At 41.5% G+C, this 22506-nt stretch overlaps 1 protein-coding gene across 2 annotated transcripts in view; it reads right to left on the minus strand.

Annotated features, from left to right (window-relative positions):
* The window catches only part of dpy19l3 (dpy-19 like C-mannosyltransferase 3), a 60405-nt gene that overhangs the window by 17108 nt on the left and 20791 nt on the right, over positions 1-22506 (minus strand). For both annotated transcript variants that reach the window (XM_083999099.1, XM_083999098.1), the window contains exons 9-16: positions 21858-21989; positions 19992-20093; positions 19121-19194; positions 18240-18398; positions 16406-16534; positions 11899-12010; positions 10615-10671; positions 10177-10259 (exon numbers count right to left, since the gene is read on the minus strand). In XM_083999099.1, coding sequence (XP_083855225.1) covers positions 10177-10259; positions 10615-10671; positions 11899-12010; positions 16406-16534; positions 18240-18398; positions 19121-19194; positions 19992-20093; positions 21858-21989 — 848 coding nt within the window. The remainder of the gene's footprint in view (positions 1-10176; positions 10260-10614; positions 10672-11898; positions 12011-16405; positions 16535-18239; positions 18399-19120; positions 19195-19991; positions 20094-21857; positions 21990-22506) is intronic.

A 22506-nucleotide genomic window follows, 5' to 3' on the forward strand; every position in this document is an offset into this window, starting at 1 on the left:
GTCTTCATGGACACACCCATCAAGTGTTTCATGAGGGGCTGAAGTAGGAAAGAAATTTGATACCTCTCCTGTCATTTCAGGTGCCTTCCTGACCTGCAATAATCCCAGCCTTAACCTTTCAGCCATACTGTATAACTCTTCCCCATCCTCCTACTCTCTGTTCCCAATTCCCTAATCAGCTCTTAGTATTTATACCGGCCCATTTCCATTTCTAATTCTCTGGCACATTGTCTATTGTGCTTTCCACAACGTAGCTCTCCAGCAATCCTTGCCTGTTTTTGGATTTTGCCTTTGTGCTCCTTTCGCCTGGTAAATCTGCCAGCCTGTTACTGACCCCTGCACATGCCTCCACTTTATCCCCTGTTTGCCCTTGCCTGAACCTCCCTCTTGAGCTTTATTGATAGTGAACTCTTATGAACTTTTAATGGTGTGTCTGAGTCAAGCTATTGAGTCCCTGCAAGCTGTGACAGTAGTACATGGCTGATATGGACTAAGTCAACTCAACTCCTGTTCACAAAGAGGCTCAGGCTGACGCCATTCATCTACATGAGTGACAACTCAGTGTTAGCTGGAGATGAGGAAAGTGGGTCTGCTGAAACTGTGCCAGAGAGACGGACAAGAAGGTGGACTACTATATTGAATTTGGGATCACGGAAAAGGTTGAACTGATTGCTGGAGAATTATCTGCAGAACTTAATGAGTTAATTTCTCTCATCATCTTTATTGACCTTCATGTCCAAGGACTGCATGGAGAGACAGGGCAGTCCAGCACTTACCAGCTTTGTTTTGGTTTTCCTTGCTGCATCGTGCAACTATACAGATGGATCACTTCCTGCCCTACCTGTTGGCTCTAATAACTTCCTAAATCCTTTGTGCTATGTTTTTAATGTACACAGAACAAAAATATAAACACAACACTATTGTTTTTGCACCCGTTTTTCATGAGCTGAACTCAAAGATCTATAACATTTTTTATGTACAAAAAAAAAAACAATTTCTCTCAAATATTGTTCACAAATCTGTCTAAATCTGTGTTAGTGAGCACTTCTCCTTTGCCGAGATAATCCGTCCACCTCACAGGTGTGTCATATCAAGATGCTGATTAGATAGCATGAATACTGCACAGGTGTTCCTTAGGTTGGCCACAATATAGGGTCACTCTAAAATGTGCAGTTTTACTGTATTTGGGAGGTCTGGTAGCCTGACAAGCCAGACTATATCATTAAAATGTATAGTCTGGCAACGACCGGTAGACCTCGGCTCAATCCAGGGGGCAGGATGAAGGCTGTCTTTCAAACTGCCTCTGCACGCAATAGGGTGCGCTACGACTAATCAGAGCAAAGAGTAGGGCTTTGACATTTGCCCAAAAAATCATATTCGAACTTTGTTTGTTTATTAATATTAATATTCGAATATATTCGAATATTTGTTGATAATATTTTGACCCCCCAACTTCTCTTATGTTCCCTCTGAATATCTGGATATTAAAGTGGTTGGTAATCATGCTGAGAAACACGTTTTGTTATACTGGGTGAAGTGGTCCTTCTATCCTGAGAGTAGTCAATATACGTATTATGTATTCAGAAAAAAAGAATGAAAATAATCAGACATCTGTGGCAGCCTCAGGACTGACAAAACTTTGACCAATCCATGCTTTTCGCTGCTCAAAGCAAAAACCAATCAGATGACTTCATGTCTAGTTCTGCCTACGCCCAATCAAGCTGCCATCTCTCTCCCTCTCTCCCTCCTCCTGCTTGCATGACCAGGTCAGCAGAAAAGCCACATTCCAGTCTGGTGAGTGCCAATGCAGCTCTGGCAATGCGCATTGGCTGTCTTCACCTACGTCCGCGGAAAGGTGAAGGCGTGGCTTCAGAGAGAAGTCTGAGGAAAGGGGCTGGGACTTCTGACTTTTGTATATTCGAAATGTGGCCTGCTAGAACCAGAATATCCAACCCTACCTTTAAGAGGTGTTTAAAAGGGCATAAACTACCTCTCTGAATCTTCGTCATTCCCCCAACTGTGCCATAAACCTTCTGTGATGTGAAAATCATGCGTCTCTCTTCCTCCTGCTGGGGTCATGGACTTTTTGTGGAAAATAAGGATAAGACCTTTTGACCATGCACTGACTTTCATGTACCCAGCATCAACGTTATGAACAGGTAGCCGCTCCCAACCCTCTCCCCTGCCTTTGAACTCTTACAAGGGCTCACCGTGTCCACAAAACTGGACTTGCAGGATTGTAGATCACTTTCCTGTTTGGGAGGGGGCAAATGGAAAACTGCTTTTGACACACTCAGTGGTAACTATGAATAATTGGTCATGCCTTCTTTGGGGTTTGTGATCTCTGCTGGAAAAATTCAAATGGTCCCCGCTGAGGTGAAACCAGTGACGGACTGGCCTGTCCAAGGTCACTGCAAACAACTGCAGCACTCACCGGGTTTCACCAATTTACCGACAGTTCATCCGGGGCAACAGCGCTGTAGTAACCCCAAATGCTCACCTCATCATGGGTAAATGAGAAAAGTACAGGCCTGATGACTAACTCGACTTTTGTACAACGCTTAGAATGAGCAGTTTATGTTTTATGAAATGTGCAATGCTGTTATAATCCTTAGATCAAAGAAAAGGTCACACAGATATAGCTATGGATTAAATGTATCACTTGCTGTATTGACAATACAGCTGATCGTATTTCATTTTTATTTGTTTCCAAAGGAAATAAATGTATCACTTGCTGTATTGACACTAAGCTGATCGTATTTTATTTTTATTTGTTTCCAAATTTACAATAATATTCTAATGGTGTGAATTGGTGAATTGGTGGTTTAATTCTTAGATTTGAGGGGCTTGGTTTCTATGATAAGACTTAACTCTAAAAGTTCAGTTAAGCTTAATTTGCTACACAGTTCTCTCGATTAGTCCACTGATTACACAAAACACTAGCCCAATAACAATTTCACAAATGCACTGCAACCTTTCTAGATATTACCTTGTGGAGCTGTACGTGCAAATGTACTGTAAATGTTGAATCTGTGTCAATCTTTGCCTTTATCTGCTCATTTGGTAATCTTAAAGTGAAAAGACCACAGTGTGGTCAACTCCTGCTCTAATAATAGGGGTACCCCAGCTGAGTCTGACTGCTCTGTATAACAGACACGTAGTTAGAAAAGCCACCTCCATCCTTGCTGTCCCATCACTCCCTCTATTTGAAGAATTCCACCTCCTGTCCTCCGGGCGGTGGGATATGGTGCCAGGCGTATGCATGGCATGTTTATTTATAAGGCCAGGATATAAGGATGTATTGAGCCATCCTATCTCAAATTGCACCTGTCACTTTGTAAATGTTTCAATTTTGTACCCCTTTGTATCTTTTAAAATTATGTAAATTCTGCCACTTGTAAATTGTAATCATTCTTGTAGTAGGCTGGTATTGCTCACTGTTTGTCTTTTATTGTTCTGTTAATATCTGTTTTGTCTTTTGTTTTTTTGGGGGGTATTTTATGCTGCCTTTGAATTGCCCTTTGGGGACTATAAAGATTTACAACAACAAATTGGACTGCAAGGAGCAGACATTAGACAGACTTCAGCCTGCGAGCTCCCCAGTACATGGTCGGTAATGTCCAATTGAGCCCATGTGTAAATAGTGCAAGTCTGGAGAATTCACAATGAGTGAGTGAGTGGGTGTGTTGATGGGTGTGGTGCGAAACCCAAAGACTACAAACATGTAGGGGTGTAGAAGATCATTTACACCCCAATTAAATTGTTTCACTAGAAAGATGACACATTTTGGAAACTTGCATCATTAATGCTACAGATGTTTTGCAGATGTGCTATCATTAAAACTGCTCCTGCATCAATCTTTGACAAAACCAAACAGAGTATTTCAAGTGGGCGAAAAGGCATCTGACACTGTGTGCAGGAGAACTCTCTATTCTTACATTCTACTAAAGAATAAGTCTAATGAACAAGGTCTCCGTAAACTCGCCACCTTCATGACCTTCCTGGGGACTTTTGAAATGTCCTTCTCAGCTCAAAAAGGTGTCTCAAAATGAATGCCATGGGATCCCCCACCTCCAACCATGTTTTGTCATGATAAAATAAGTTGCAGCACAACCGGAAACTTTGCAGCCTTTTGGCACTGTGTTGACTGTAAATCTAAAGACAAGATAAAGAGATCGCTCAGGGAACAGAAACTGAATTCATTCAACAAACTGTAAATCAGCTACACACCCGCACATTCTCCCCCTGCCTGTTTTGCTGCCCTGTTGTTTCTCTTAGATGGTAAGCTGTGTTCCTGTTATCACACAAGGTCATCTTATCTTGTCTGAATTAACAACAATTATGTAACTCAGCTAATACTACATTTACAAAATGTTTCTTAAGTTAATCCATGTTCTATGCATGTAAAATTTATGGAAGGGCCCCTTAGGCTGCTTGTTACAGGCATTTACAGTATCTTCCATAAAAGGTGATGCCCCAATTTCCAGTTAGAGCAATGTGCGAATAGCCAGTTTTTGACAATATTTGGACCTGATTCTCAGGCCTGATGTTTATATGAGAAAACCCCTTAAACCTTAAACTTATTTGCAGTCTGGTCCTTGACAGGGCAGGACACATGCACTGGAACATAAAGGTCATGTTATCAGGGTTACACATGCTCAGGAGCCAGGTGGAGACCCGTTTCTCTTATCTGAGATTTCTGCCTCCACCCCTATACAATGGATATGAATCAAATTTCCACATACCCCACTATGGACAGCTTAGAGGATTTAGAGCATAGAGGTTTCTCACATGATATTATACAACATTAATGGTGTGGATTCAGCTCCTCTATGTTGGACACTCATTTAGGAAAGAAATATTTATAATATCTATTTATTTATTTATTTATTATTTTAATGCTGGGTGCAAATTCCATACATCTCATTTGGATTACATACAAAACTCAAACATGTATAAACAATGTTGGAAATGCTGTAAATGACAAGTGATTAATTTACTATCAATTAAATAATTGCATTATTCCTGACTGCATTGAAACATCAAAACTAAGAGGGCTGTCTTACCTCTAATCGTATCCCTGTATTAAACTTTGCAGGACAGATGAATAGTAGGCTTTATAGTTCAACTAGTTGGAACCACAGCAGAATAAAGATGTCTGGACAGTTGTGAGAGTTGCGCAACTCATTCTGGATGCTTTATTCCAAATAATCTGACCCTCAAATGTGTGCATACCATCTCACCTTTCTGTTGCGTAGAAGAACTCAGTAACAGTTGGATACTAACAGATCCTGTCACTGCCTCTGGATAATTAATCATTATTGTGAATAATTAATGAAGACACTGCTGCTGTGCCACTTGCGTAAAATCATGCACAGCCTCTCTCAATTTGGAGACACTGATATCGTTCCTGCTGCTTTGCAATGGCTACAAATATTTAATAGACTCAGTGGAAAGAATCCTATGCACAACAGATATGGACCACCCTCAGAACATCAGCAGTGATGTTTTGGTAAAACCCATTTACTATGTGCAGCACAACTCTGAAACCTTCATAATGTTTTTCATCCAGGTTTGGCTCTGCTGTTTCCTCTATTTTCCCCGAGTTGTGTTTGGACATGAATGTGAGACAACAGCCTGCAAGCAGATGCTCCTTTCAAAAGCAGGAGAGTTTGCAAAAATCCCCTCATGATGATAGAGATGAGCTGTGTCCCGATTCAGAGGCTGTATCATTCAAAAGACACAATCTACAAAGGTGTGGCCTTTGTAGCTGTTGAAGACCGCAAAAGGCCGAGCTGAACCAAAATGAGACAAAATGAGTCTGGCCTACGGAGGATTTTCACTTTGTGTCACCAGCTGTGCCCGCCTTTCCTGTTTTGCAGCACAAATTGCAGCTTCTGCGGCCAAGCAGCCTTGATAACTTTTTGTTGGCAAAAACTTGAGGTTTTAAGAAATTTTGGAAAATTGGAGCATTCACATTTTAAGGAACCTTTGAAAATGCAGAGTTGCACCGTTGTGGTATCTGTTAACTTCCAAGTAACATTAGCCAGAGCGATTGATATAACAATCACTGACATTAGCTAGCCAACCGGTTAGTATCATTTTAATTCCCTTAGTTATTATTATTTGTTTATTTCTTTCAACGACCATGTATAAAATACATTAATCACATACATAAAGGAGATGCTTTGTACTGGATTTAGCAAAAAGCTAGTTTCGATCGACAATCCCTGGACAGGGAGAAATAACAGGACAATTTAAAACTCAGTAAATACCAAGAAGATATACTGTACCTACCTATGTACAATCTACAGTGTATTAAGGTTAGTGCTGACAAGACTGAGAACTTAAGATCTATTTTTTCACCTCACAAGAAAAAAAGGCAGAAATATGCAGTTTTTCAAGCTGTTTGGGAGTATGTTCCACGATTTGATCGATCTAAAGTAGAAGGCTGTTGAAGTTATTATTAAACACAGTTAGTGCTCCCACATCTCTATGCAGCAGAGTACAAAGATTAGTGCAGTTAATGCAGATGATGTAGTCATAAGACAATTTTTCACGTTAGGCTGAAATGATGGATGCTCAGTGCATGAAGCTACAGGTGTTTCCTGGTAAGTTGAAGCAAGCTGTAACCATACAGGTGGTAGAGCACAAAATGCACATTGATCAGCTTTAGAATTATAATGGTCTTTGAGAAGGAGGTGACCGATTTTCTTGGATTTAGGGGATAAACAAAGTCAGTGTTTTAGTCAGATGTGCTGACTTTCATCATCAGCGCCTGCTCCCTCTCTGAATGGGTATCCATGCTGAGTAGCTAGATGAGTTTGCAGCAAAAGTGCTGTCAAAGCTCTCATTAATAATTTCCTCTGCAGCCTTCATAATTCTCGACCACAGACTGTATATCACAACCCAGAGGAGGAGGTGGGAGCAGGTGGAGGATAGGGGGGATAAAACAAGGAACCTTTTGAAATAGCATCAAATATTAACACAGGCAGCTGAGATGCAGAATCACACAAGACCTGTATTAACAGCTGACCTTTTCATTTTGTGAAATATGTATGATGAGCTCTGCTTGGTGGGCGAAAACAAGTGGCCGCTATATGTTTTGCAAATATCAAATTCTCTGCACCAATGTGAAGGTAAACAGTGAGAACAGATGATGCAGCATGAGTTTTGTCCACTGTTTAAACTTCAGACTGCATCAGTGACAGTACTGAGTATGCACTGTGCTAGTCTGTGAGAGCTGATAGTCGGTTTACATTACATGTTCCTGACCTTACGCTGCTCCTCTCCATGCTGCACATGTAAAACTTGTACTGCACTGCACTCTTGGCCAGCATTGAGTTCATAAGTCAGAGAGCAGAGTGGTGAAGATACTACTAATCATTACTTCTTTAGTTTTTATTAGCCTTGCCTGGCTGTCTGCTGTTGAGAGTGTGCAAATGTGAATTGTGGAAAGAAAAGGTGAAGATACACAGCAAAGAGGTAGCTGAGAGGTTAGACGAAAGCAAACCGCACTTTACAACTATAACTCAGAGTTGGAGGCAGTGGAACGAACGACCACACTACTGATTTATTGATTGCCCATTTAGGACAGAGTATCAACCCACAGCTGAGCTGAGGTGCCGCTGTTGTTATCAAGTGGAAGTTTGTGAATTATTGTTGTGAATAATACAGACAAACCTCTACCTGAGGTTATCATGGTGCCCTACACCTTCAAACTTGCGAAGCCCAGTGTCATGAATGATTGCCCTGAGAATTATGATAATCCCCTCATCAACCCTTCTTAAGACACATTTCTAAACTCATGAGGACATGAATCATTGGCTCCTGTGAGGACCTTTTTCCTTTAATCTAGTCCTAAACCTCAAAATCCATCTTTTAAACAAACAGCTTTATCCCCTGCTGGACTCAATCTTAATTTGGGTGTTACAGTACATACTCGCAGAAATAGATCTGGTGAAATTTTGAGAAACTTTCCTGAGCATCTTTCATCATTAAAAACAAGGTATAAATAAAGAGATAGAGAAAAACACAGATGGAGAAAAATGTCTGATTCCAACAGCAGGCCAAATTAAATCCCTTTCTACACATTTGCAACCTTTACCATTTGTACATGATTCATACATACAGCACATCCCCTGCAGTTAAAATTACCACAATGAGTCCCCCCCACAGCTTTACATAAATATGCTAGCCGGCTCAGAGACATACTCTTCTTTCTATATGCATGTATCTATCTTTGTTCTGCCCCTCATTATGCTTGATAATCTCCCATGATCTTTCCACATATAACAAAATAGCCTCTGCTTCAGTCAGCTAAGAGAATACATCATTACACAAACCCCCCTCCTTTCTTCCCCATCTTCACACTTTCATCTAGAATGTAATTAGCACAGCAGCAAGAGGCTTTGCGCTCCGCCCTGCTCTCAGCCCCAACCAAGGTAACTCTAGGCAGCCCCTAATCCTCAGAGTCTAATGGGATTAGCTCCAGAGGGAAGGGAACCCATGTCACACACAAATACATTCAAAAGCCCAACCTCTCCTCCTCAGTCTCGCTATCCATCTCTCTCACTCTTTCTCTCTCTCTCTCTCTCTCTGCCATTCTCCTATCTGTCTAATAGGATTAGACCAAAATTGGCTATTCCTTAAAAATCACATCTGGTCCACTCAGTTTCATCATGCTGATGATGATGGGATGGAAATAATGAGCTTTGAATTATGTCTTATTCAGAGTGGAAGTGAACTACAGTGACTGTGTCTGGGAAAGACATGTATCTTAACTCTAATTTTATACTTTTATGTTTTTTATTTGAGCTTCCAATGATCTAAATATTTTCAATTGTGGCAAGAAAAACAGTGAAACGATAAGATTTTTTTTATATAATGTACTGTACTGTATATAATTGTAATACAAAGCTATCTATGCAAGTTGCTCAGAAATCTACTTTACCCTGGTTATTTTTGTGAAGAAGTGTCGAAATTAAAATCAGACACATGTAAAATTCAAAACCACAAACAATTAAGTCATGATCCAGATATGAATCTTACTCCATCATTACAGCACAATAACAGGAAGTCGGCGTTCTCACTGATCGTAACAAAATAGCCATTACACATAATCACTTTATGCAGGAAATGGGGAGTCAGAGAGAGGGGGAACGACATGCAGCAAAGGCTCACCAGTGGAACTGAACTGGGGCCGCTGTGACAACGACTATGGCCTCTGCATATGGGGTGACTGAACGACGCCCCCACAATTACTAAATTAACAAAACACACACACACACACACACACACACATTCTGTTTTCCTCAGATCAATATATAAACGGCGGCATAGTTTAGCACTGTTGACTCACTGGCCCTGCAGAGTGAGGTGGGGTTCACCTGTGTGTTCACGTCATGCTTATATGGGTTTCCTCTGGGTCTGCATCCTCCTCCCACAGTCCAAAAACATGCGGGTTAGGTAGGTTAATTGGTATCTGAATTTCTACAATGTAACTGAGAGTATGAATGGCTGCTACATCACCACTGTTAAAGATCTGCACAGGGTGTACCTCACTGCAGCCAGTGTCGGCTGGGATTGGTCCAGGATGAGCAGCGTCACCAGCAGGTGGATGGATTTTACATCATGGAGTAAAAGAAACTACAAACACTTACAGTAAGTGCCATTTACGTACATATGATGTGTTGCAGTCGTATATGCTATGTAATATGAACAGCTCCACCAAAGATCAGCCAAATCCAACTTGATGAAAATGACGGACACACACACACACAGATGTTCAAACACAAAAACACACACAGCCGCCGTGGTACGGAGCCATTCCAAATCACAGCTCCATCTCTGATCCCATCAGGCTGATCCTCTTGATTGAAAGCCCAGTCACAGAGACCCCGAGGTGGGTTAGAGCTCTGCCAACAGCTGGGTCCTTTCCAGCCCCCCCATGTCTTATTCATGGAGACCCATCGGCTCTCATCACTCATCGGCGAGACTCCCCCACAAACAAGTGCAGATACACATGTATACACCCATGCACGTTCACACAGACTAATCAAGGGCATCAGGCAAAGTGAAACTTGATCTGCGGAAACAAGCTAATCACATTTGCTTCAATTTGATGTGTGCTCTAGATTTGTGAGTATGGGTGTGTGGTTCTGTGTGTGTGTGTACCTTATCCAGGTCATGAGCTCCACAGTGTCTGGATCATAAAACTCCCTCAGTTCAGATAGCTCCTCCATCAGCTTAGGCCAGAACTAAAAGACAACAGACAGGGACAGTGACGGAAAACTCTGTTAGTGTTCAGTGAGCCTGTGAGGCAGAATAGGACACCTACTGATATGTCTTAAATAATGGCTCATTATTGCACTGGGTATAAGAGAGTACGTGACAGTCATTGAGCCTCTTCCAATGGCAAAATAAATTTAAGAGCAGTGGCTGTTGTAGCATCCTGTTGTGACCCATTTGCTTGTTATCATTTTCTTCTGCAACTTCCATTTCAGCATTTTCCCTTTTCTCATATCGTTGCACACGCTTTGCACAAATTGGCTCGGCTCTGTAACGAGACCAACAGTAGAGTGATGAGCATAAACCAGCAAGAAAACGGCGTACCTTGTAATACAGGAAACACATCATTGCCAGTGGGATTGCATATCTGACAAGCCTCAACTGCAAAACGAGAGAAAGAAAACAGCGGTAATATCATGAAAGAACATAATCTTATCAGAGGCATAGAAAGACAGATTCAGAGACATACCTAAAAACAAAGACAAGATACACAATGAGATAACACAGAGATAGAAGCAAAGACAGAGAAGTGGTGCTCACATGCATCACTTCATATCTGATGCATGCTGTTGTCATGTTGGGAACATACTGACACCTAGTGGCCCACAAGTAACTTCATCAGCAGACAAGAGCAAAGGCTGTGGATTCCAATCCAGCTGCTCATTAGGCAGCATAATGTGATTAGACATCTTCCAAAATGTCGTACAAAGAGATGACAGATGCAGAGATCAATCTCACGCTCAGTGGAGTCTGGTGATGGACATAATGGTGGTTGTCACTAACACTGGACATCAACTTCAAGAGAATGAGTGCTGAACAAAAATGAAGGTTTTCAGTATAGAATGACGCTGGAATGAAATAATCGCTCTGATTTCTGTTTTCTTATTTGATCTGATATCAAAATATGGACTTTATTTTGGAAAAGTTCTGCTTCTATTCAGCCAGAGATGCACTAATGAGTTTTGTTAAATAGTTGTTTTTTTTAAAGCAGCAAAAAGTCAAGGTACTGAATAAAGGTAACGCGCTGGCTGCTAATTGTCATGGCTCAAAAGCTCCTGCTGGATCAGAGAGATAGAAAACATAGTGCGTCCTCTGAACTGGGGGGTCGCACAAATTGTTTGTGACTGGAGGGTTGCTCAATCCAATCCAGGCCAGAGAGGCTCTGGTCAAGGAACTGTGTGGTAAAAAATGTCTAGATACTCAAAAACATTCTTTGAGCTGTATTTGTAACTGTACCTTCTCCACTGATATTGTGAATATGTGTTACAATAGTTACTTTTGTGGGAATGCTGATGTGATGCTGAACATAGGTGTTTTCAGCCTATAGATGTATCTGCACATGAGTAATTCTCTTAAGTAATTATGCCAACAGATCTGAGCAACATTCACATTCATCTTGAGACTTGTTAATGAGCAGCAATACCAATCGTAATGAGCTAAATGGATTGTGGTGTGGTGATAATTTGTTACGTGCTTATCACTACCAGCAACATCTTTCACATTATCAACAATAAACGGAACAACAATTGCTGAAGTTTGAATGTGTTGAATGAGCCGACCAACATGGACTTTAAAGTAGATGTTTAGTGTGCCGCTGTGAGCTCGTACCAGCATTTTACTGTTGCAGCGGAGAGTGTTTAGAAGTGGAGTCCACAGCTCTGTCCCACACACACCATAGGCTGCGACTGCACACATATGGCCAGTCCATATGTACTTCATCCTGGGTGGAGAATGAGGGAGAGAAAGGCGATATAAATTGCCATTAAGATCTTTAAATTCAGTATTCAAAGTGTCAAAGTAAGAAATACTGGACTGGAAGGTTGTTTTCAAACCAGAACAGCACATCATACTCAAACATGACAATCAAATAGTCTTCAATTAAGTGTTTTGGTTCATTTAGTTTAGCTTAGCATAATTGATTACAGTGGATCCTATGTGGTTAAACTTAATCTACTGTCTAAATACAACATTGTTATTGTAACAGATTTTTTTTCTGATCCAAACCACACAACAGTTCTAATGGGAAAAAGATTAACCAGAGAGGAGCGAACAGCAGAGAGAAGACTGAAAATGAAATGAACTGAAAAATGGTTGACAGGTACAGAGATGGAGCTATGAGAGAGGGAGGGAGGGGGCGTAGAAGTGCAGCCTCACAGAAATAAATCTTAGTACTTTTTTTTTTTAAATGCAAAGGAGCTGTCTGACAGAAACAAATGACTCTCTGCACTTTTGGCCTTTTGCTCTTAATCAGCATTTTAGGGAAAGTGCTGAAATCAAATGTGACACTTTCGGCACCACCTGGCTGCTGCTGCTGCGTTAAAAACTTTCACATTTCTCTCCTTTGTATGAATTCATTCAGTTCTTTAATTCCTGACTGGAGCAGAAAAGAACTGTATAGACTTTAGCATAATACTGTTTATCACACACACACACACACACACACACACACACTGAAACTCAGCCACTGATTATTCTTCACTCAAACCTGTTCAAATGAAGCCACTTATGTGAACCTTTGAGCATTTCCATCCTGCTATGGATAAACCAGGTACCATTCCCCTTTTCTTTTTGAGTGAGTAATTGCAGGTTTCTTTTAATACAGGCAAAAGCGGTGATGATTCCCTTTGTAATCTCCATGATTTTCTTGACACTCTTCGCACAGAGCCTCGAGTTAAAAGGCAATTGTACTTTTACAATAATAAAATCCTGGATGTCAAGAACGGCAGCTTAAAATGTGCCAGCCCTGGAAATTTACTGATGCTGCTTGTAATTAGCACCACTCAACAATTACAGATGAAAGTTTAGGGTCAGGTCAGGGAAGGTTGTTGACATCCATGAGATTGTGGATGTGAAATCCACAGGGCTAATGATACATCAGAGGTAATAACAGGGCAATATGCATACTATGTAATACTGGATATTGCTCAGTTGGCATGTGACATTTCTATGTAAATGAATATGTAAAGCCTCTTCTCCACTGGTCAAAAAAACATGCTAGGACCTGCCAACATTGAGATCTTTGGGTGTCATGTCCACCCACTGTACCAGGTCAAATGACTCTGATCAACATCGACCTATAACAGATCTGTCAGCCGTCCAGCATGGTGTTGTTAACACAGCAGCTACTTTATACTTGGGTAACAAAGAGTGAGCAGCAGCCTCAAAATAAGTTTCAAAAACACATAACTCACAGCGTCCTCTTCGTCAAATGGTAAAAATTGTTAAAGTTTTCGTTCAAACAGAGAAGAGAAAAAAAAAAGAGTGAAACTGCACTGTGTGGAAAATCAAGGCTGTTGTTGCAGAGGTTGAGGCCAGTCAGCCGTTTTTTGTTTTGTGGTAGTAGTTCTGGTGTGACCAATAAGAGCAAATTTGTCAAGAGCCAGCATGTCACAGCAGAAGTAAAAGCTACCAGAGCAGAGAGCTGAAATTAGGAAGAAGTGGCTGGATGTGGAAAAGATATTTCTGTTCAGCCAACGCTGGTGACAGCGCTCTGTGGCACCTGTTACTGGAGACAGCGTCACTACTGGAGCCTGCACATGGATGATGCAGTTAGGTGAACCAGAGAAACAGGCCACAGTTTTTGTGTGGACCACAGGACACAGGGGAAAGATAAGCAATATAAAATAGAGGAGGAATATGAGAGGGAAGGCTAATGATACCAAGTTAGGATAAGGAGATTAAATATTTTACAGTAGAAATACATTGCTATGCCTTTATTTTCTAACTCCATCGGCTGACAGGAAGTTAGCCAAAATGACTGGATCGCTTACTTCTGCTTTAAGACTCAGGTTATACTAACAACACCTTTCTTATAACCCTGGAAATAAATGTATCTACTTTAGTTTTAAACCTGGAACCCATGAAGTAGCATGTCTGGCTGAGTGACTATGCCAAAAAACAAACAAACAAACAAACAAACAAAACTGCCTCAGGCTTCATGGATAACTCTCTTGCGGGCATTCTACATGTGGGTCACACTTCCCACAGAGACACACTCTTCTTCTTCTGTCAAGGTCAACAATTGTCCGGTAAATTGGGAACCTGCCGGTTGTCCGGTGCCATTTTTTCTAGCGGAAACCCTGTTCCCAACCTTGAGGTTTACAAATTAGCTCATCATGGTGCTTCACTTACTGTGCGTCCACACCAAAAGCATCGGGAGCGTGGGAAGTCATTCATTTTCAATGTCGACTGGCGTTGGCGCCTGTCGGAGCGTCGAGAGTGTCAAATTTGAATTGAAATTGAGAGCGCCTGAATGGACACATCTACCGCACTACTTGAAAGTCCCGCCCCTTTGGCCACTGGAGCTGGCCAGAGCGTTGAGAGCGTCTGCTGACCATGCTGCTGACGCTACCGACGCTTTTGGTGTGAACGCACAGTCAGAGTAGTGTCTATAAACACCAAAATAAACTGTGTTGTCAAAGAACCAGGGGTTTGGATTCCTCTAGGCAGAGTGAATGGAGCTGTCGTGAAAAGGCCAGTCATGTATAGACTGTGCAGGGTGGTTTTTTCAAGCCCTTTTGAAACAAAAACACGAGAACTCAAGTGTGAAGAATGAATTTTACATTATGTTTATTTGCTCAAAATAAAACTGCGAAAATAAGTCATGTCTGAAAAAGTAGTTTACTACCTACAGCCAAGGAGCTGAGGAACACATCATGAACTAACTTAGACTGGTTAGACAGGTTGAGAAAACAAGGCGATAAAAGGCCTGTTCATGTTTGTTAAACTAACAAGCTCTACACTGTAGTACAAGATCAATACTGCCTTATTATTTAAATGTCTTCCACATGGATCACCATCTGGTGAGTTTCCTTTTTTTTATGATTCAGCAGGAAATATTAGAACTAGATTCAACTAAACATAGGGGGTAATGCTGACTTGAAAACTAGCTAATCTACTGCGAACAAGCAGCTGTCAACCTCAACAGGACCCTGGTTATAGACGACACGTCATCAACGTTGCCATTGGGCATCTCTAGATCAAAGCAATACCAAAAGACGACATTTAGTGATGTCGTGTTGGATCACAGGAGTTGGTGTCTTATTACCATCACCATCGGATTCTCCTGGTTTGGATTTATTCAGCATTATTGTCAGGCACTGTTGTTGCCAAGATCCACACATTCAGGAGGTTTTTACCTGGAGCTGAAATATCTACAAATGTGTTCTCTCCATAACGATAAGAAAACAGCAGTTTCATTTCCATAATCAGTGATTCAACGATGAGGTTCAGTGGACAACAGACGTTACAGACGTAACAGTATTAGAAATGTGGCTTAAAACTGGATATAATGACAGTTTTGACACTTCTGGCACGTAACCACAATAATTCCATAATTGACAGGTGACCAAATGACATGTACGGTTAACATGAACAAAATGTACAAAAAAGACTTATTATGGTTAATCTGTTGTCAGCATCATTATTTGTATATACTTTATGTTTGATAGAAACAAAGGATCAATTGGGGCGCGTGGTGGTACAGTGGCTCTTCAGCAAGAAGGCCTTCTGGGTGGACTTTGCATGTCCCTCCCGGTTCTCTCCTGGTACTCTGACTTCTAAGACGTGCACAGTACTTTGATTGGCGACTCTAAAATACCTGCAGTGTGATGCAGTTGTCAGCTGGGATTGGCTCCAGCAACCCTGAACGGATAAGCGCTATAGATAATAGGTGGACGGTTGGATGGATGGAAAGGGTCAATTGTGGTTATGTTTTGCCTCGTGTGGAACAAATGATTATGAGCTGTGACACTAGTTTCAGGATGTCAACCATACACAATTGATGAGTTCATTATCAGTTTTTCCAACTGTGCCCACTCTTTCTGTTGTAGCTGTGAGTGGAATCGCTATCTCAGAGCCTAACACCCCGCAGGACAGCACTTGGCGTGAAAGGTTGATCAAGGCTATAGTGGACCGTTCAGACACTTGGTGACAAGCATTTACCAGGCACTTAAATTTTAGCATCTGCCCCAAAAGCACATGCAATCAAGCTGTCAAGAGGAGAAGTCCATTTGAAGAGTCCCACTGAGTGCTTGGGAATGTGTGTGAGTCAGTCTAAGCATCTGCATATACGTACATGATCCTGAAATTACAGTATGTGTGTGTGTGATCTCACCTCATGGTGCTGAAAGCCAGGGCGCCATAGAACAGTGTATGCAACAGATTATAAACCACATCTGGACGAAAAGCCACCGCACGGCCCTCAGCAGCTCCTTTCCTCTCCTCAGCTGAACCTCCTTTAGACCTGCAGCGACACACCAGACAACAGAGATACATAAAACATTACAGCCAGACACTCAAGAAGAGCAGCAGAGGGGGTGAGTGATTGATATTTTTCAGATTATTCAGATTTCAGTGGCTGTTATTCGGCCTTTATTAGCTGTTTTGCGCACAAGCAGGCACACAATGGATGCACGCCCACAACCATTTCAGTCTGCAGGAGTCAGCGCGCAGACAAAACAGAGAAAAGCCTGAGGGCAATGATGTCACTCCCACAATTTGGCCTCCTGCACTAAATCAGACAAACTCCATCTTCCATTTGAATACAAATCCAGTCTCCTTCTACGTGAGGTGGGGTAAACTGAATTAAATTAATTCCTGAATTGCCAAATAGCCCTTTGTTCTACAAGGTTAGTATTCCAGCCCTCCAACAGCAGAGGGCGAGTTGATATGCTAATGTGTTTGGTTCAATGTGGCCCCTCACCTTGCCCCACAGGCAAATGAAGTTTTGAGAGACAGCTGGAAAAATGTTTTTTCAGAGCATGAAGCAGCCACTGTGGCTGGGCCTCCTGATAGCCATTCTGATGTCCTCTCAGCTGAGTCTCCCTCAGCTCTCTGGAAGGACTGAAACTCTCCACTCATTTACACTTCACTAGCTCCTTTGATCAGTGTCTCCTACGAAGGACGCACACCAACTCGTTCACTGCCGCCAGATTCGAGGATTAAACACAAAATATGGTTGTCATGTGTGCTGTTACTTTGTTGCAGTGTCATTTCTGACAACAGTAACAAATGAAAAACATCATTTATTAAATTTTGCATTTTGACTCATAAAGGTGACGATGCATATTTTTACTAACTATGGTAGTTTCCAAACAGTAACATGGTCACTGTGTAAAATGAAGTCAAAGGGAGAAGTTATGAAGCAGTTAACATTTTACAATTTAAAACCCCAAAATATCTGAAACCCAAACTGATTTTCTAAACAAGCCTGTTACAGCCTGTTCATCATTTCATAAATGTAAATCCAAACACTTCATTTTTACCTCTGATTTGCTCTCCACCAACTCAGGGAACTATCTCTGTCCTTTAGCTGCTAAATGCTCCACAATGCGCACAAACTGTCTGTCTATCAGACAGTGCAGGTGGTCCGAAGCTTTTCCACTGAAAACAGCTGCCTGCTGTGTCTGGGAACAACACTGATGATGGCTCAACAACTGCGGGATGCAATTCTTCAAAAGCAAAAAAGACTTTTAAATCACACAGGCACAAAACACCTGCAGACAAATGAGGAGAGCTGCAGAGTTCCCCTACAGCTGCCCAATAATCCTAATGATTATCGTTTAATAATCTCCCACACTGTTGGTTTCTGTCTGCCAAAGACATAAGCGAGCAGCAAAAGTGAGTTGAAGATTGACCTAAAGGTTGTGATATAAAAGACAGGTCGTATGGAGTGTGAACGCACACACCCACAAACCTCATATAAAACTGGTCATTAGCTTTCAGGTTATGTTATAAATAGAAACAAGGGCAGATGGAGGAGAGGAGATCACAACCTGCCATTGGATAATTAACATCAATAGAACGGACAGAAGAGTAAAGGACAATGTGGATATCATGCTCAACCAAAACCAGACGCATCTTTCAAACAGGTGACGGCAAAGACACCATCTCTCCTTCCCATGAGAGAAGGATCCAGGGGTTTGGATTCCCGTCCAGCTGCCACTTACCTCAGGTGCTGTAGAGTGGCCACTGCAAACATGCCACTGAGAAGTAGCAGCGTGAGGATGTAGGGGTACAACAAGAGGGTACCAGCCAGGCGCTCCAGTGTGTCGAGGGGCAGCAAGCCAAAGGCTTCCTCGCACAGATACAGACTGGCATCAAAATCCCTGCAGGAGGGGAAAAGAATGAGGAACAGCAGAAAGGGAGTAGAACAAAAGAGGCAAACAGAACATGGAGAATGTCACTTCTTTATGTGTTGAAGACCATCACCTTGGTGAAGCTGAAGTTTTTTAAGGCTTTTGTGCACATGCTAACTGCACATAACCTTGCTCCATAAAACACTTTCAACATAAGGTTGAGTATCTCAGTGTGGCATGAATTTTAATTATAAACTGGATACAAAACAAGGCTGATAAGTAATTGAACTGAGGAAATGAGATACTGGAAAACAGTACAAAACTCGAGAGATAAAATAAAGGTGCAGCTGGAGAGAGAGAAATCTCAGAGAGCGAGAGAAACAGGAAGAGAGAGATGCAGCGTAGAGTAAGCGTTGCATTTTCCACAACCTCCTGAATAATTGAAGGCCCAGTTGTGTGGCGTTAGGTTGTGAGCTGTGTTATCTGCCACCCCAAGGCAGCTATCCAGTGGCTGAGCTGCTCAACACATGCGCGGTATCTGATCGATGGGAGGCCTGTTGGCATTACCCCGCCATCTATTATTAATACACACTAACACTCCAGGTGCTACAACACTGGTGCTTAGTGAATAATACAGTCAAGCTGGATCAAGTGAATAAGTGTGCAGACTTGTTGGCTTGTGTGACTATGTTCCAGAGCAGATCTTTGTTTGTTTTTGTGTATGTGTGCGTCTATGAGTTGTGTCTTCATACCTTGTTGGCCCCAAGGCAAACTTTGACTTGATGAATTTAAAGATGTGCTCGTCTGATCTGATCTGAAGTGCTTTCTGTAAACATGCACACAAACACAGATGAGGTAATCTCGTTAGGGTTAAAGATCAGCGCACCGAGATGTACAAACAAATAAATAAACCGAGCCGAAAACATGAAGTGAGCACACATCATGACTACGAGTTTGAGATACATCAGAGAGGAGGAGAAGGAGGAGGAGAGGAGGGCTGCGGCAGCAGGGGGAAAGTGGGAGAGTGTAGACAAACAGGGGGAAAACAAGATGGGGTTAAGTGCAGCAGTAGCAAGAAAGGGAAGAGCAGAAGAAGGGCACGAGGGAAGGAGAGAACAGAGCTACAGAGAAAAAAGTACAATAACCAACTTGCAGTTGTTTCTTCCACCAGTATATATGATCAAAATCTCTACCTCCTGAGTTACAGTATTGAACTGGGCCCACAAGTGTCTTAACAGAACATTATGATGTCACACTTAAATGCACATGAATATTTGCGTTGTAGCCAAAAAAAAAATGTTAGTTGACCTTTGACCACCAAAATGTATAAGTTCATCCTTGAGTGTCAGTTAATGTTTGCACCAAATCTGAAGGGATTCATGATGATCCTGAGATATCAAGTTCACGAGAATGGGACAGACAACACAAAATGCCTCCGGCCTCAGCTGTCATCAACACAGAGGGATAAACAAAAACGGGAGAGCAGAGCGTACAGGACAAGACAGGACAGGACAGGAGAGCAGAGGAGAGGAGACAAGGAAAGGAGGGGAGGGGGATGATGAAAGGACAAAACACATAAAAGAGACTGGAAAGACAGAAGCAGGAAGGTAGGAAGAGAAGTACCTTGGCCAGGTAGTTGATGGTGAAGGTTAGGAGGAGAACCATGACGCTGTGGAAAAGCAGTTTGCCCAGACGAACCAGCAGGCTTCCTGTCTTCAGACCAGACTGTGATCAGACAGCAACCACAGATTAGTCAGTTCCTCGGTTTTATTCTCAGTGCTGTTTGACGTTTAGATATTTCACTTGCACACACACCATGTTAGGTAGGTAAATCAAGATATTAAAGCTCCAGCAGCTCTGGCACAGCTAACCTAATATTAGCAGATGATAAAAACAAAAGACTAACAAGCCACTTCAACTCCAATGTGTTTAAAGTTAAACAATAAGACAAGTCAATTAAACTTTTGTGTGTATGTTCTCTCCACAAAATGTAAGCCAATTTGTTTAGTAACTTCAAAGACATAATGAAAACATTTTAAAGGGTGCATTAATTACTTTCCAAAAGTTCTATAAGATTAAACAGTCAAAGATATTCTGTGTGTAGCTTGGTATGTTATTAATTTGTTTAAAGTGCGTGTTTGATGTAATTTCATAAGCTCTCAATATAACTTTGAATCACGTCAAATTCATTCTCAAATTTGTTTTTCTAATAATTTATCTATAATTAAGAGTCAGTGTTACAAATTACATCTATCATTTTAGCTGGCTGAGAAAACAGAAACATCACAACCTATAAAAAACCTGAAAATGACATGAGCGTTGATCAAATACCTATCAGATAACAACTATTGTTACTGAAGGAACAACCAATTTTTAATGAGTTACTTGTTCTAAAGTTTTGATTTAGAGGTACTACGTTGAGCCACTGATCACATGTAATGTAAAGCAACAAAATCTTTTCACTTGAGAAGTTTTGCCACTGTTTGCCATTCTGTGCTTAAAAGCTACAAACACAGAAGACAGCTTGCACATTAACAAGACTGCAGCCGACATTCTAGTTTTAGTAATTAACGCTCAAGAGCCATAATTTGTTGTTGAAGTTGTTTTTCATTTGAAGCATCAAAAACATTGAGATTAGATGTCTACCTGATATGTTTTTACCATACAGTGATGATGTGTGTCCATTGCGAAATACTGGTATGGAGTATGGGAAAAAGCACTGCTTTAAAGTTCAATCTCTTGTTGGGTGGATAAGGAGTTGATACGCTGCTTGTTGGTGTATAACATACATACATTTTAATATTTGGGATTGGAAGGATATCAACTCAAGTGAAGCTCCACTGTCTCCGCATGTCCTCCACCTTTCCCTCCATTCCTTTTTCATTCTGTCACAATTGCTGTAATTGCTATTGTGATAAGATCTGATTTAACTAGATTACATTTAGACCTAAAAGGAATGTGTGACTCTAGCATACAAATTGCAATTTTCACCTGCAAAAACTCACTGCAGCACAGGCCGCCTCACATCAGTACTGGTTAATCTTACATCTGTGTTTTGCAAACAAACTACCACCACTGTCTGAATCTTTCTCTGAGAGACTTTGATACACATTCAGTGCTGTATTAATTATTAATGTTCCATATTCCTGTCTTTTCTGATTTCAGACTGCACTTGTATTCTCTACCACACACACTCACACTACATGAGTCTCACATAAGCAGACCTGCTGTATATCTACAAGGTTGCCTATACACTGGAGAATGGTATGGCTGCACCTATTATCATTCTGCAACATTGGTAAAATGCACTCTGGCTTGTTTGTATTTCTTTAAAACAACCACAAGTATCTTTGGGAACCTATTTTGGTATAGTAAAAAACACATGTCAACTGTGGAGTTGCACAGTCCCATTTTGAGTGTGTAGGTTGGTCGCTAGAAGGTTGCTATTATTTCCCATGGTGAGGGTGATTTGACTCCACACACACTGACCTGGCAGTGTCTGATGAAGAGAGCGGCCACGATGAAGCTCAGGACCAGTGATCCCAGTATCATGGAGTTGCAGAACTGGAGGAACCACACACTGAGCAGACCGCACACTTGAACAAGGTACAGAGTGGTTACCTAGAGAAACACACATACCGGTATACACATATTGATGTAAAACAATTGGCTGAGATTTGTAGGTGAGATAACATCACCAATATTGCATTGAAATGTGGTGTCGTGTATCCCCTCACAATGCAGGCTGTTTCTTGCCTTATATGGCTGCACACACTTACCAGCCAACAGTAGCAAAACTACTGAGGCTGTTCTTATTATAGATCCATGGGCTAAGACCACAGGGCTAAAGCTACTTGCTAGCTAACTATAGCTGGATCCCATTGTTTTGAAAAGCAAGAGTAGCGTCGTCCGCTCTACTTTCTGAGTGAAAGATGACCTTAAAAAGACGATGGGTCTTTCCAAAAGTTGTAGACTTATGTGCTACATCTGCGAGCTACAGTGAACCAATATCATTTACTGTTAAGATGGGACTAAGCTAACTTGCTAACTTAGATGTTGGCAAGTAGAGGACTTAAGGTTTTGGCTTGTTTACTTGGCATGCCATTTCCATTTAATTTAATGGGCACAATCTATCTCA

The sequence above is a fragment of the Trachurus trachurus genome (assembly GCF_905171665.1).
Source record: "Trachurus trachurus genome assembly, chromosome: 3".
NCBI lineage: Eukaryota > Metazoa > Chordata > Actinopteri > Carangiformes > Carangidae > Trachurus > Trachurus trachurus.